Raw genomic sequence first — 15,241 nt, 5'->3', positions numbered from 1 at the left:
CACGTTTCGCTCTTATTAGAGCCTGCAAGAGAGAAATCATCCCCTTTCTAATAACTCTTGTGGCTTCTCTCCTCTCAATATTCTTACCTCTGGACTTGTAAACTTTACTGCCACAAAGCAAGTAAGGGGCCATTTGGAGTGGTATTAATGAAGACCAGGACCCTCATTATGAAGTGGTAAGAAACTGCATGAAGAAATATATGATCACAGCCTGTATCTCCTCACCAGTTTCAAGCCTTCATGAGTTGCAGAACCCAGAATGGGGAATAACCGGCGGCACCGTTAATTACCAGGTCAAAAAGTTTTTCCTGATTCCCCAGCTTTTCCCACTGATACTTTCTATCTTTTCTAAGTAGGTGGAAACTGTTTGTGAAAACCTGTGTGGTAAAATCTGGACCACTGTTTTCACACCGGTAATCCCAGGTGTGGATACACCAGTCATTGCCCAGAGCAGTATCCCCGTACGGTATCTAGTAATGAGGCCAAATAAATATATAGCCTCATTTAGAGTTCAGTGTTAATGGAAAATCTTCTTATTTCTATAGTAAATATTTAGTAGAATGCATGGGGAAATTTCCCCTCCATACTATCTCTATCTTGGGGGCAGTCAGTTCTTCCTGTGAGTTCAACCCTAGATTTCAGATACTAGATTTTGCATTTTCTTTAGAAATCTGAAGATATTTTCGGCTAGGATCCAACCCTATATCAGGCTGTAAGTGTAAGGATGTTTCCTAGGTCCATCATGCAGATGGGAGTAATTGGCAGTAGCAGTTTTTGATACTGTTTTTTCTTGTGACTGACAGAGGGCTAAACATACAGTTGATTACAAAGGTTAGCCAAATGTCCCTATATCTCCAGCATTAGAACTTTCAATGATGCATATGCATGAATCATTCTCTATTGCTAAGGTGGGATCCTGCAGTCACATACAATAGGATTACATGTATCTAGAACGCATAAAAAGAAGCCTGGTTTAGTAGCCAATTCACCTCACTGGAAATGATAACATCTTCTGCCAATGAGGTGGAGATGGTCTGAACTTTACACTCCACAGAGACCACCACTGTTCAGGTTTCTACTGCGTGCCGTGTGTGCAGGGAGTCTCCACAGAACTCTGCTTATTCATTCATACTGATTCTAGAGTCTGAACAAAAATTATTTTTTATTGTATTACCTCAAACCCTTAGGCGACTTTTCTTGTGGGATTGTTGTCTTTGGGGAGATATTTTGGAGCCAGGAAGTTCGAATTGTTTTACCATGGCTGATACCCACAAAATGTGCTTATATTGCTTACAGAGAATGGCAAACCTCAAGACTGCAAGATTTGTCATAAAGTTTCTTCAAAGGTTCTTCATGGCAGAGAAAGTCAAGTTCTTTACAAGCTGAAGACTGACGACTCTTCATCTGATGAGGAGATATATCAGGCTCCTGTGCTGTCCACCTCAAAAAAGGCTTGGTCAGGGACAGGCAAATTCCTCTAACAGATTTCACAACAGACAATTCTGCCCCAAAGAAAATATCTTTAAAGGTGCCTTAAAAGGGTAACTCCAAACCTGTGAACAAAGCAAACACAAGAAGATGATGGATGGAGCGCTGAAAGTTTCCAGACACTCACCCCCAGTCACAGATCTGCGTTGAATCTGTCATCGTTCTTCAGCTCAGTGCGCAACCCCAGTTCAGACCCAGCCATATGCACATCAGTCTTGACCCTGTTCCTCATGGGAACAAGCTAGGCCGAACTGCCAAGCCAGGTCTTCCCTGGACCGGAAACAAGCATCCTGAAACCGGATTCGGGGTAACACTGCTCATCAGCCAGTGGCAGTGAACAAGGGATCCACGTCTGGGCATACCCTGCCAACTTAGGGCGAACAAAGCAAACACAAGGAGATGATGGACGGAGCGCTGAAACTTTTCAGACACTCACCCCCAGTCACAGATCTGGGTTGTTGTTAGATATTATATAGTTATGGGTTAATGCTTTACATTAACAAAAGTAACAGAAACAATGTGCTTCTTAACTGCTTTTTATTCTGATTCAAGCATGTGAATCTATAAAATTTCCAAGACTGGAGTAATAAAATAAGTTACTTACCTGTAACTGTAGTTTCCCAGTATTAAAATCTTTCATAGATTCACTTGCGACCCACCCTCCTCCCCAGAGAAACACACTGTTCTCATGTTTTTCTCTCTATGTTTCTCCTACACTTGTGCTTCGAAAATCTGAGGGACTGGAGCTTCTCACAGGACTGCTGTAGAGGGCAGGACAACCTGATTAGTTTAAACCTATGTTTGCTCTCTTTTTTAACAATGACTATAATATGTCACAAAAGTAAAGGGTCTTGTGCTTTTCAGGCCTATATTTAACTTAGCATTGCTATTATAATATACCGTGAGACTCCCATCTTGATGAGTGGGAATGATTTAAGCATGTGAATCTATGAAAGATTTCAATACTGTGGAACTACAGTCACAGGTAAGTAACTTATTTTCTTTCTTCCCCTGAAAACCCTTTTCTTTCAAACAAGAGGAAAAAACTGGGGTTAAAGCAGTAATCTCATACTGGGTTTATGAGAATGCTTTATACTTAGGACTTCTTAATACTTGATTTCCATACTTCAGTTGATACAGGATGCTACATCATGTCTACTTCTTGATGATCTTAGTCACTGCACATTGGTTTTGCCGCATCTCACTAGCCTTCACTGTCTTTGAGAATAGAAAGGTATGACCTTTAACGCTTTGTCAAATGCATTGCGCAGTTCATGGCATGGGCCAGGTGTCGCTTCAAAGTAGTATCCATTCTTACATTCCCTGACAGTCTTAAACTTATCTGAACATGCTGCTACAACACGCTGCCCAGTTGATTAAGCAACTCTTTTCCTTTTAGTCTACGGTACACCAGAGCAACCTCATTCCTGTCCTCCATATAATCTATGACCAATACCCTTTCAAAAGCAACTAAAAACTGGATATATAGACGTCATTTAGGCTTCTGACGTGGATTAGTGTTCAGTTTGTTTCTGCAGGCAGCCCAACTGAGCCCCAAGAAACCCTATAGTAGCAGTGCACTTCATTACTTCAGAATTCACTTGTATTATTTATTTATTTTATAAGCTAATGCAGCCTGATATTAGTATTAGTGTAAGTTGCCAGACACCACTCAGTGCACGTCTGTTTGAGCCAGATAGTAAGCGCTCTGGAATTTCTGAGGTTTTCCAGGGTTCTCCACTCTTTTCTACCAAAATCATAATGGATTGTTGCAAACTCAATATATACCAGCAAGCCTGGCAAAAGCCAGGTTAGCTCAGCTGGTTAGGATCTGGCGCTGAATGTGTTTCAGAAAAAAGTGAGATACACAAAGTTAATAGGGATATAGGTTTGCGCCAGGGTGATAATTAACAGTTTTCTAACAGTACTTTGTGCTTCAGAGCCTTGTTTGGCTGTCCGTTATTGGTTGGGGCTTCTGGAGAGACAAGAGTGCATTACCTTGAAACTGTTTGTGGAAATAATATGGTGACAAAGAAATTCAGGAGTCATAAGAGTGTGGTTAGCATTATCAGGTAATCTTTAATTCCTGATGTCTTAAGAACCACTGCAAGGATGTGGAATTTTATAAAATATCTACTTGTCCAAGGGAGGACGAGCTGTTTCAGAAATCTACTTGTTCCATTAAAAAATGTTTTTTTAAATCCACTTTTGGTGCAATAGATTGAGGTGACAAATTATGGCAGCATTCTCATTACATCAGAGATCTGATAATAGCCTCTCTTGTTATGTCAGGGATCATATTATATTAGGGTTTGGATTCTAACAAAGCCACGATTTTGTTGCCTTTCCTCAAATCTACATACAGGGGATCGAAGTAGACGAGAAGTGGTAGTTCCATGGTTGGAACGACATGATAACGTATGCACTCCCACAAACTAACAAGTTTATGATATTCACTAACTCCTCTCCAATCTGTTTTGACACTGGAAAAGGTTGACAATTTCTCTCAGACAAGGCAGGAAAAAAATGTTCTCCCTGGGAGGGGGAAAAAGGGGTGTGGGGATTTGACTTTGCAGTGAAATTGTCAAGAAAATGTTTTGCAGAAGCAAACATACACATGTATATTTGCTCGTGCTAAAATGGAATTTACAAACGTTTGATGGGATATACGGTTTCCAGGCCTACTTCTGGAAACTCTTGTGAATTCCTGAAAGTTCTAAAATGTGCACCAATGCAAGGACATATACCTAAGGGGTAATTTTGAGACTTAAGAATCAAACCCCTAATTTATTCTCACATAGACCATAATAGTTTTACACTGTTTTTCCAGTAATAATCATTTTTAAATATTGGCATCCCTTAAAAAAGGTTTACTTGGTTGGGGAGTCGCTGGTCCCGGACCCAAGATGTTGCTTACTGAATATTTGGGATCCAAACGATCTTAATCAATCCATGCAAGATTGGGCCACATTGAGTATCATGTACGCTAAAAGGAATATAGCCAAATGTTGGGGGGCCTCACAGATACCGGCGCTTAGGGAGTGGTGCTCTGATCTAGACTCTGCAATGGTGGCCGAAAGAGCAGTGTATTTGAATCGAAAATGTCCGAGAAAGTGGACTAAAATTTGCGGGCCGTGGAATGAATACAGGGGTTTTATATGTGAGCCACCGCAAGTAGGCAGTGACAGCGATTCTGACTGAGGGGGGGAAGGGAGCTACAGGGACGGGAGGAGGGCCATTGATCTGCTGTAAATGTATTATGTACCTGAAGTGCTAGTGAATTTGATTCCACAATGACCCACTGCTTAAGTAAGCATGTAATGATTTGTCTCTGCCCACTGTTAAATGCTTTGAATCAATAAAAAAAGTTTTAAAAAAAAAAGGTTTACTAAATGATGCCTCTGAGAAATTGTATTTAAAGTTGTGAAATAGTTTAAGAAAAAAACATTTTATAAGCTGCATTTTTTTTCTGTAGGTTTTATTTAAAAAACAATCACTAATCTTGCCTTTCTGCTTATTGAAGTATTTGCATCCAGTCGGGGAATATTATTAACAGCCTCAAATTGTTACATTTTGCAAATGTGTTCATGTTTTTATACTAGAAACCATTGTCAGTAACACAAGCTGAACTTACAACTTGCGGCTGCGGCATTTTATTACATTGTTTGGTCTAATAGTAGAGGGTTTCCAATAATGAATTATTTATCTAAGTTCAAATATCTTGTACATACAGATACAAACCTCGCAGTGGCAGACATTTCTTTTTTTCTGAAATCCATAGAGAAGTACTGTAAACTTTCTGCCTAAGGGGTTTTCCTTCCTTACATACAGATGTGGCGGATGAGGATCGATTATTGAGTACAAGGGCAATACGTTATAAGCTGTTGAAGTACTATAAAAAGGATCTTGGTTATCAGCGAAATGTGGTGCCTTAAATAATGTGAGCGAGGCAATTGAGCTCTGAAGATCTATAATACGGGAGGATTAATCAAGTATTTCTTCTAGCATTCCTTCGGGTGGACTCAAGGGATACATATGTTTTTCACGAATTAGAACACGTCAACTAGTCTATAGGAGAGATACTACAAGATTGCATAGCAAACACCATTTATTTTGCTGTACACCACTCATTTTGCTGTAAAGAGGAAGGATAGTTAGACATAGGTCCTGAAGTAGTTGGTTACCAATTGCTTATTCCATCGAAATGTGTGTTTACCGTTATCTGAGTGCCTTGGCTGGGACAAAATGAAAGAAGACTACAAATAGTGGTCTCATTGATGGGTTGTTAAGAAAACTACTGGGGAAGGATGAATGTTTATCTTGGTTTGAGTGTGTATGACTTTGAGCATTTGGTGTGAATGTGAGAAAGAAGTGAGGTTGTGATGATTGAATATTATGTTTTTAGCAAAATGTTGAAATAACGAAATCTATTGTGATGTTGAGAAATCTGATAATATGTTGTAAATTATATAACATAGATAAAAAATTTAAAAGATCTTGTGATGAAATAAAAATTAATTTTGTGAAGATATTGTTGGGTCATCGTCTGTTTAGGATTAACTGCATGTGAGAATTATGCAGGCTGATCGGGAAATTTTTAGCACTACTTAATGGTAATGCCCCCCATTCGCGAGCCTAAAAGTATTGTTACAGCTGTGCCCTTTGTGAGATTGATCTCCAGTAATGTAAGTTGAACTTACAACTCGTGTCATTTCCTGAGTTTGTTTGGTCTAATAGTAAAGGGTTTTCAATAATGTATCATTTAGCCGCCAAAATATGCTAGAAAACGTGTTGTCCTTACCCCAAGCACTATGTCCTGAGTTTAGGGCGATAGCAAGTCATACCGTCTACATGTCACTAACCTGGCTCTTAGGGGGAGTGCATATCCTGATAACACACATAAAGGCTCAATGTGCTACTCAAGTCGTTTTTCCAGCTCAGACTTTGTAATAGTGGAATATATTAAACAAATAATGACTGTTTTAAGTAGAGAAGTGCTGCCTCATTTTACGTTTTGTTTTTCATTGTCAGGATCTAGTGCTTGAGGAGGAAAGACTATCACAGAAAAGATTGCACATCCGAGAAGTGGACCAGTCAATTAGTGACATTACGCATCAGAAGAAGGTATTTCAGCACCTGAGCATCTTTTTGTAATAAACGGGGCCTAGCTTGGTACATAAACAACGTTGGAGGGAATCAGAAGAAGCTCAACCATTTCCTTCTATTGTCAGATTCATTTTACATGCTCCTCACCAGACCATTGTATTATTGGGCAGTAAATATTTAAAATAAAATGTCCTTCATTTGAAATACCTACTGCATTCTATTTTTGTAGTCAAAATACTTGGAATCCTTCTAATTTGTCTCCTCTTTCCTGAATATTTTCTTCTCTTTTCAGAAAATGCTTCAGGAACTGGAGTCTCTAAGACATGCATTGGATGTCAGTGAAAAGGATGTGAAAAAAGCAGAGAATCGAATGAAGGAAAACCAGAGCAGAGCAGACGAGAGAAGGTACAGGAGGATGTTGTACAGGAACACTGCTCCTTCTCCTAGTAACATTTCTACAACTCTTCTCTTACAACAGCTAGAAGAAACATTTAGAGAATAAGACAGCTTTAAGATTTGTCCTATGCTTTAGGAACCTTTTAACTTTGCTTGTGATGTAGGTTCAGAGTGTATTTATCTTGCTGGTGACCAATGGTTATAACTATATGGATCTTCTCCAAATAGATGTCATTTGCTATTCATTTGAATGTCTGTTTTGTAAAAAGAAAAAAAAATGTGTTCATTCATCTAAAAGTTGTAAAATTTCAAAAGTTAAAGAGTAAAAGTTAATTACTTGTAGTCCTATTTCTCCATCATGAGAGTCTTCATTCATTTTATTGGGCCAAAGTCACAAATACATTGGTGCATGTAGGTATAGCTTACATGTGCAAATGGTTTAAATGCAAATAATTGAGAAACGGTGAACTTAAGTCATAAGTCCATTTTCTCATGTTTAGTGTTACTTGAGATGATACAATATTTTGCATGAATATATCCCATTTCAGGCCTGGGGCTTAGGAGTTCCAGGAAGGCGAGTCCTTGAAAGTATAGGAACATCCACAACCTATACAGTTTGTCCGTATTCACAATATTCTGTCTGCCCCATTCTCACCCTCAACATATTCTACGATTTTCTCCTGTCAAGGGTAGAAGTAAATCCTTTTTCAGTATTATAGAAACATGATTGTCTTTCCTTGTGTAGAAACAATAGCCTTTTCTTTTTTAAAGAAAGGTGTGCATCTTGTTCACCTTGGAAGACTTTATTTCTCATTAGAGCAACTTAAAGATAGGCAGTAACTAATCATTTACATAAGCAATAGGTTTAACTGCCTACAATTAAAAGCTTTATTATATTGTGTTATAAGTTATAGTTGGTGATAAGTTATATAGTTGGTGTTTAGTTGCTCTGATGTTATGATCCATTTTGCCTTGACGCTCGCTTTCTGTCTGGTACACGATTAACTGTACTTGATCACACTGATAATTGGGTAGGGATGGCATGTCAAAAGAGGCTGCCATGCAGACCGGATCTCCTCTACAAGCTCAGAGGGAAGATCTTTCACCCCAACCTTCCCTCGCTGAACTTGACAGCATGGCTCCCGAATTCATGCAGTTTGGATATTTAGGCCTTTCACAGGAGTGCATGAACATTCCTCCACCAGACGTTATGATGTTTTCAAGTAGAAGAGAATCTACATGTGGTGTATTCAGAATGAATTCCATCCTATTTCGAGGCAGGATGATGTAATATTAGCAACTTTCTCCGATTAGCAAAATTTGGCCTGCAATTCTCATCCATTAAGTACATCTTGCAGCCATAACTGCTTACAGAAAGTCCCCTACACAAAGGTAATTCTTCCAGATTCCTGTAGTGAAACATTTCTTAAAGGGATTAAAGAAGGTGTTCCCACCAGTGTGATCTTCTTCTCCCCCTTGGGAATTTCACCTCTTTGCCCTTGTCTACTTTTCGCTGTTGTGACATGTTCTATCCTGTGCAAAGTTTATATTGTTTGTGCTATTAAAATCTGTGCACGTGCCAAATAAAGTCTAAATGTATTTATTAACAAAACTGAACTGTCTGTGAATCGCATATTCGCTTGGACAGAAGGTCCTTAAGCAAAGGCAAGACTCACATATATAGAGTTTTGAGTGCTGGTCTCAAAGGAAATCACACATTATTGTAAAACAGAGGAAGTAGAAAGGTGCTGGAGTCTGAAATCATGAGAAAGGAAGAAGACAACATACAAATGTAACAAGAATGTAAACTTTTCAGACCGCTGCTAGTTCATACTGCAGCCTGGTGAAAATATGGAAGCTATAACAAAATACCGGGGGTGTGGAAGGGTAGGCTAACGGGAGAAATACCGCTATAGGATTCAGCCCCCTGGTGGAACTGGGGAGACTACATGGCTTCGCAAAACGGGACTTAATAGGCATTTCTAAATTGGGTGATCTTTGGGTGGGAAGAGATATGATATTTTTAAAAGATATAGTGAGGGAATTCAACCGGATTGATTCAGAAACCTATTGCTATCTACAGATCAGACATGTCTTGATTTCCCGAATTAAAAAAGTTGCAGGGCTGGTGTTATCCTGACCATTGGAAGATCGACAACTTACAGATCCTCTGCTCAAAAAAGCTGTATCACCGATGTATAAAACAATTCAGAATATTTCCCCAGACACGATGCTGCATCTTAGACAGAGATGTGAGGCAGATATAGAGTGACAGCAGATATAGAGTGACTAGACAATGAGCAATGGAAAGAGACAGTAAGAGCCCCATGTGTAGTCACTATAACTTCTGGCTTTTGTCTTGTCCAGCTCCACATCTTACACCACTCCTATTACTCTAGGTCGACGTTGTTTAAGATGGGAAAGACTGCTTCAGACCTGTGTGTTCATGGCTATTGGGAGGTGGGGGACTTCTTCCATATCCTGTGGGCCTGCCCTGAGAGACAAAGGTTCTGGACAAAGCTTTGCATGTCACAGTTAGGTGATACTGGTCTTAAACGGCTTCTCCAAGAGATACATCATAAAATATCTGGGGAGAGACGTATGCCCCTAAATTAAAACAAATATGGGTAATTCTTGATCTGTGTTGCCAAAGATATCATTGCCAGAGCTTGGGGCTCCAAAGACCCCCCTGGTATTGAAAATCTGAAAGCAGACTGTGGTGTGTTGCCAACAAAAGTGATTATGAGGGAAAGGGCTGTCCCTAGAAATGAGAAAAAATCTGCACAATTAGCAATTGAGTTGTGACCTGGGTGCACTGGGCCCAACCTGACTCCACCTTGGGGTGATGATGGAGATTCTCATTGAAGAGAGCAGCAGGCCGAATACACATGGGAGGGACAGACAGAAGGGGCATTGGGCTGGCAGAATTGTCCTTGATTGCATATGCCATTGACTACTAGATGGTGAAATGTTGTACTTTCTGTTGGTTAGGACATGATTAAAATTATTTATTTTGAATTCAAAAAGAATATAAACAGTTTGGCTGGCTACCTAAACACTTTCTCATCTTGGGAGCCAAGATGTGAAAGAGAGGCTTGAAATACCATGGATGTGCACTTCTTTTAGGCATGGTTAGCATAAGTAAGAAAACATGGGTACAAAAGTTACAGTTACACTAATATGAATATGCATTTTTATGTTCACAGTGCAGTGTAGCTTTTGTGTTCATAAAAGGTAATCCTCACCCTTCCCTTTGTCATGGCTGTAGTACCAGTTCCTTTACGTATTTGTTTATTACTGTTTTTGCATGCAGAAGCCACTACCTGTTTTTTTTCTGGACATGTATTTATTTTGCCAAGTCATATTAGGGAGAATAAGTGTGGCCAAATTATTAGGAGCAAGTGTAGTAATAAACGCACATTCAAATCTTTATTGCTACAGTGTAAATGTCATATACCTTGTTATTACCACAATAGAGGGGAGAGTCATCTGAATCATCGTACTCTTGATCTTCACAACTCACTCTGTGCCCTTTCCATGAGATTATGTTCTAATTCTGCTTACATACCTATAGGGAATTTACATAAAAGGACAGAATGACATAAACTAAATATTCCAATGGCAGAGAGTAATATTCTGTTTATTACCATTGTTGATGGAGGACAGGGGTAGCATGCCCGACTAGAGGCTTAACCTCTTCTGCATCATTGCCCCACTCCATATTCTACAATGTTAATTAAAAGCACATTTAACTCTTTACATCTGCAAATATTCAAAATATATTCCTGAAACAAGGAGACGCCGGGGCACAGTGGGAGAGTCGCTTACCTGCAAAGCCAGAGACCTGCCTGCTAGCTCCTGGGGCCCTAACGCTGTGTGTCACGCCGCCACTGCATACGAACCTGCGGCTAGAGACTACAGCTCCCAGGGAGCATAGCGGCTAACTCCACTTCCTGTATCCGGCCAGAGCGCGCCCGGAGGCGCTACATCAAGGGACGCTCCCTCCGCGTCGCGGGACGCGCGCGGGCGTGCGACGGGCTAAGCCCGGGCAAAGGGCGGGCCCTCTTTGGCCCTCAGTGGCCGGAAGAGGACGGGACGGGCCACAGACCCTGGCTCCAACTCAAGGACTCTAGTACATTCAAGTGAGACATTGAACTGTACATATTTCATTTTAATTCATTCCCGTTTAGTAGGGTAACTGTTGCATTACACTGAGGTAATATAGCCTTCTCGTTACCTGCTAAACATGCCCTCAATAACTATGGATCCATTGACATCTGGCCTACGCACCTTGGATAATTTCTTAGTTAAAAAAGTTACGCAAATAAACAAGGAGCGTAGGGCATCACTGGGCAGTAATAGTCTTCCACCTGCCATGGATAATGTCCTCAATGATACTGTAGAAAGACTAGACGGCACTCTAGAACACATCCCACATACTATAGAGGGACCCAGCTTAGCGGTACAGGCACAGGTACACTCAGAGAAGTCCGGGGACCTGCTTAATACCTCGGAGGAAGACTCAGTAGTGGAAGAGTTAGCAGAGGTCCCTTCTACACAAAGACCAGTGAGGAAGTGCAGAAAGACTCAGGGGAGGCGCGGGGGGAAATGTTTAAAAACGAAATCTCATATTAATCCACCCAATAACTCCAAAGTCACTAACGCTAACAGCGCAAGCATTCAGGGCCGAGAAGAAACTAACCAAGAGGGTAATAATAATGAGGGAAGCGTAATTCTATCCGACTCCAACTTAGAAGCATTAATTAACACAATAGTAGGAAAGCTGGAGGCCAAAATTACAGATTTAATCAGCCCAATAATGTCCAGATTGGACATAGTAGCTTCTGAGGTAGAAAGATTGGGCAGTCTGGTGGCGGCACACTTGACCCCCGCCCCAGGAGTTACAGCCCCTAAAATTATTCCTGTTAGGGATGGGAAGGAGAATGCAGCTAGGGGACCGAGTGTGCTGCAGCAGCAGCAGCAGACAAACCCTCAAAGTTCGGTTGGCGCTGGGGCTGTGTTACCTACTGCTCCAGTAAACCAGCCAACTCAACAGGCCCCTGCATCCCTGGGTACCCGTGCAGTGGCCCCACAGAGGGCTAGACTTAGGAATGTAAATCTCCCCCCTGATTGTGTGCCATACGTGGTGGTGTTAACCAATGTTCCACGCTACGAAGAAGTACCAGCCCAACCTCATGGCGAATCCCATGACTCCTTAAAAAATAAAACGGTGGCGTGGCTAAATAAAAACTGTGGTTACCCATCTCACTACTATGACCAAATCATATCTACAGAAAGGGTTAATTGGGTCGGTCCTACAAGGAAAGCGACCACGGGGGATTGCGTGGTTGTTAACTTCGAACATCCCCAACATGTCGCGACAGTCTTACTGCGCGCATCTTCACTGGTTTATAATGCAAACAGTGTCTGTGTGCGCCCCCTGGGATACTTCTATGTGCCTGATCAGAATTCCCCCTAAAAATCCCCCTAAAAATGCTTGTGGATACAGGCCTACATCACATGCTCATACCCCAATTCCAGTAGTACCATATAGGTATAACAATAACATCAACGGGCCGGACGGTTGGCAGACCCCGGCGGCAAATCTTAATGGCTGGCAGACACCGGTAGTAAACTTTAATGCTGACAATCAGAACAGGAGAGGGTATAATGTTCCCACACATAATCGCTTTGAAATGTTTTCAGGGTTGGATGCCTGTGACTGACTGAGGGTCTCAGAGGGTCAGAGTACCGTACAGTCTCCCACAGGACAACAGATAGAGGTGACTGCACCAATAACATCCAAAAATAATGTTATATGTTGGAACGTGGCGGGTTTAGAAAACAAAATGCAAGATGACAGCTGGTTGTCATATATTAGGGGCTTTCAGATTATCTGCCTACAAGAGACATGGTCAGTAAAATGTGAATTGTACATTGAAGGTTATAAGGCATACTTTGTACCTGCTGTACCAGCAAACCGGGGAAGACCAAAGGGTGGTATGGTAATGTTTATATCGGTAGCACTGAAATGTACAATCGTTAGCAGGCCATCAAGCAATCTTGGTATACAAGGTCTAGTTTTATCTGCAGGCAATTGTAAGGTTGGCTTGATCAATTTTTATAATTCTATTAACAATGTCACAAGTTACGGCAACTTAGAAATTTTAAATGATTATATAGGCACCACAATGAGGGATTGCTCACATAATTTGCTGATCATGGGCGATTTTAATACTCACCCATGTGGTGATCCTCTAGGGAAAAACCTCCAGGAATTACACTGTCCCAGAATAAATGGTCTACATCTGGAACACACCACGCTTGTTTTAATAACCTTCTCAATGATCACGGACTCACTATAGCAATGGCATTATGTGACCCCTCAAAGCGTTTTCTCACCCCAACTTTTAAAGGACATGGAAAGGGGACGTTTATTGATTACATGTTGCTTACCTTGCCCATGCAGGTCTTTGTGCGTTCATTTTCTATAGACAATAACCCACTTAGCGACCACAACCCTCTGACTATACATTTAAGGGGGTCCTGGGTGGCTAGCGAAAGTCGTAATCTGATTAAGGGTAGGGTAACTGCAACTGATGGCAGACGCCGCCTAAAATGGTCCATGTGCACCCCGGACCTCATATATCGGAACATCCAAAATAACTGTAGCGATATAATCGGTAGATGCACTCAGGATGATTCTGACCCAACTCAGGTTCTGTCGGATTTTCAGAGCTTAACAGATAAAATAGCTATCTTAATGACAGAACCTCTAAAGAGTAGAGGGAGGGAGGGCCCGAGGTGGTTCAATAAGGAATGCTCTAAAGCAGCCCGTGATCTCAGAGCTGCCTTGGCGATAAAACCAAGAAACAAGGAAGTACTACAGAGATCACGTAAAGAATACAAATCAGTCATTGCCGCACGGAAGGAGGTACTGAAAAATGAGGCTTGGGCTGAGATCTTGGAACCACAAACATTGAAAAACAGTGCTAGATTTTGGGCGGCGCTTAAGAAACCCTTCCTGGTGAAAGACTCGGGCGAAGGGTTAGAATGTGTCATATCAAAAGATGAATGGGTTGCACATTTTAAACAATTGTACGGGGGAGGTGAAGTTAATGTTGTATCCTTTGACTGCACTAGAGGGGGTCCTTGCCTTAATGTTAGTATATGAGAGGTTTTAGTGGGAATAGAGGGGCTTACAGCGGGCAAATCATCAGGCCCTGACGGGATACCCCCGGATCTATTTAAATCTGATCCTAATTTCTGGGCCCCGATTATTGTGGCGGTTATCAACGCAGCCGCGAGAGTTGGATCCCCATCATCATGGGGGCTCTCCACTATTGTACCTATATTTAAAAAGGGGGATAGGGATAGCCCCCTTTGTTACAGGCCTATCTCCCTGATTAACTCCATGGCGAAACTAGTGGGGAGAATTGTATTGCAGCATCTCCTGGAGTGGACACGGGACAACAATATCATGTCTATTACCCAATATGGTTTTTGTAACGGCCGCTCGACCACAACCCAATGTTTAAATCTCTTCCTAATACTTAGCAAATATACTATTGCCCAAAAGGGCACAGTCCATCTGGCCTTCATGGACCTATCCTCAGCTTTCGACTGTGTCAACAGGGGGAAGCTGTGGGTGTCCATGAGGGATAAGGGAGCTGATAGTGGCATTATAAACTTTTTGTTGGACCTCCATAGTAACCCAAGTGCAAATATAAGGTATTGCCAAGACCTGTCAGTAACTGATGATTTTAGAACAGGGAAAGGGGTGCGGCAAGGCTGCATACTAGCACCTTTCCTTTTTAACTTTTATATAAATGAGTTGGATGGCGTTTTACAGGAGGTGAATTCAGATAGTCCAAGAGTGGGGAAAAGAAGCATCCCCGTTCTGTTATACGCAGATGATGTGGTGCTGTTAGCAAGAACCGAAAAAGGCCTCCAATTGCTACTCAATGCATTTAAAAAATTCATGGAAGATAGAGACTTGTTAGTGAACAACTCGAAATCTTTCATTATGCAGGTGGGGAAACAGCTAAAGAGACAATACACCTTCAAACTAGATAAGGCAGTAATACCACTTTCTAATACATTCTCCTATCTAGGAGTTCTCTTTGACTCCAAATTATCTTGGGCCCCACAACTTGCTAAGAAAAAATGTGACGTGACTAGGGTCAATGCCTCCATTTTTAATTTCGCCTCAAAACTTGGAAAAAAGCCTACGGCTGCTATGATTAAACTA

The 15,241-nt window shown here is 41.3% G+C and overlaps 1 protein-coding gene across 1 annotated transcript in view; it reads left to right on the top strand.

Annotated features, from left to right (window-relative positions):
• LOC144792163 (uncharacterized) overlaps window positions 1–15,241 on the top strand; it is a 581,805-nt gene that overhangs the window by 157,435 nt on the left and 409,129 nt on the right. The window contains exons 11-12 of the mRNA XM_078667056.1: window positions 6,520–6,612; window positions 6,887–6,999. Of these exons, the coding sequence (XP_078523182.1) occupies window positions 6,520–6,612; window positions 6,887–6,999 (206 nt within the window). The remainder of the gene's footprint in view (window positions 1–6,519; window positions 6,613–6,886; window positions 7,000–15,241) is intronic.

This window comes from Lissotriton helveticus, chromosome 11, assembly GCF_964261635.1.
Source record: "Lissotriton helveticus chromosome 11, aLisHel1.1, whole genome shotgun sequence".
NCBI classification, from domain to species: domain Eukaryota; kingdom Metazoa; phylum Chordata; class Amphibia; order Caudata; family Salamandridae; genus Lissotriton; species Lissotriton helveticus.
This window is presented reverse-complemented; position numbering and strand designations above follow the sequence as displayed.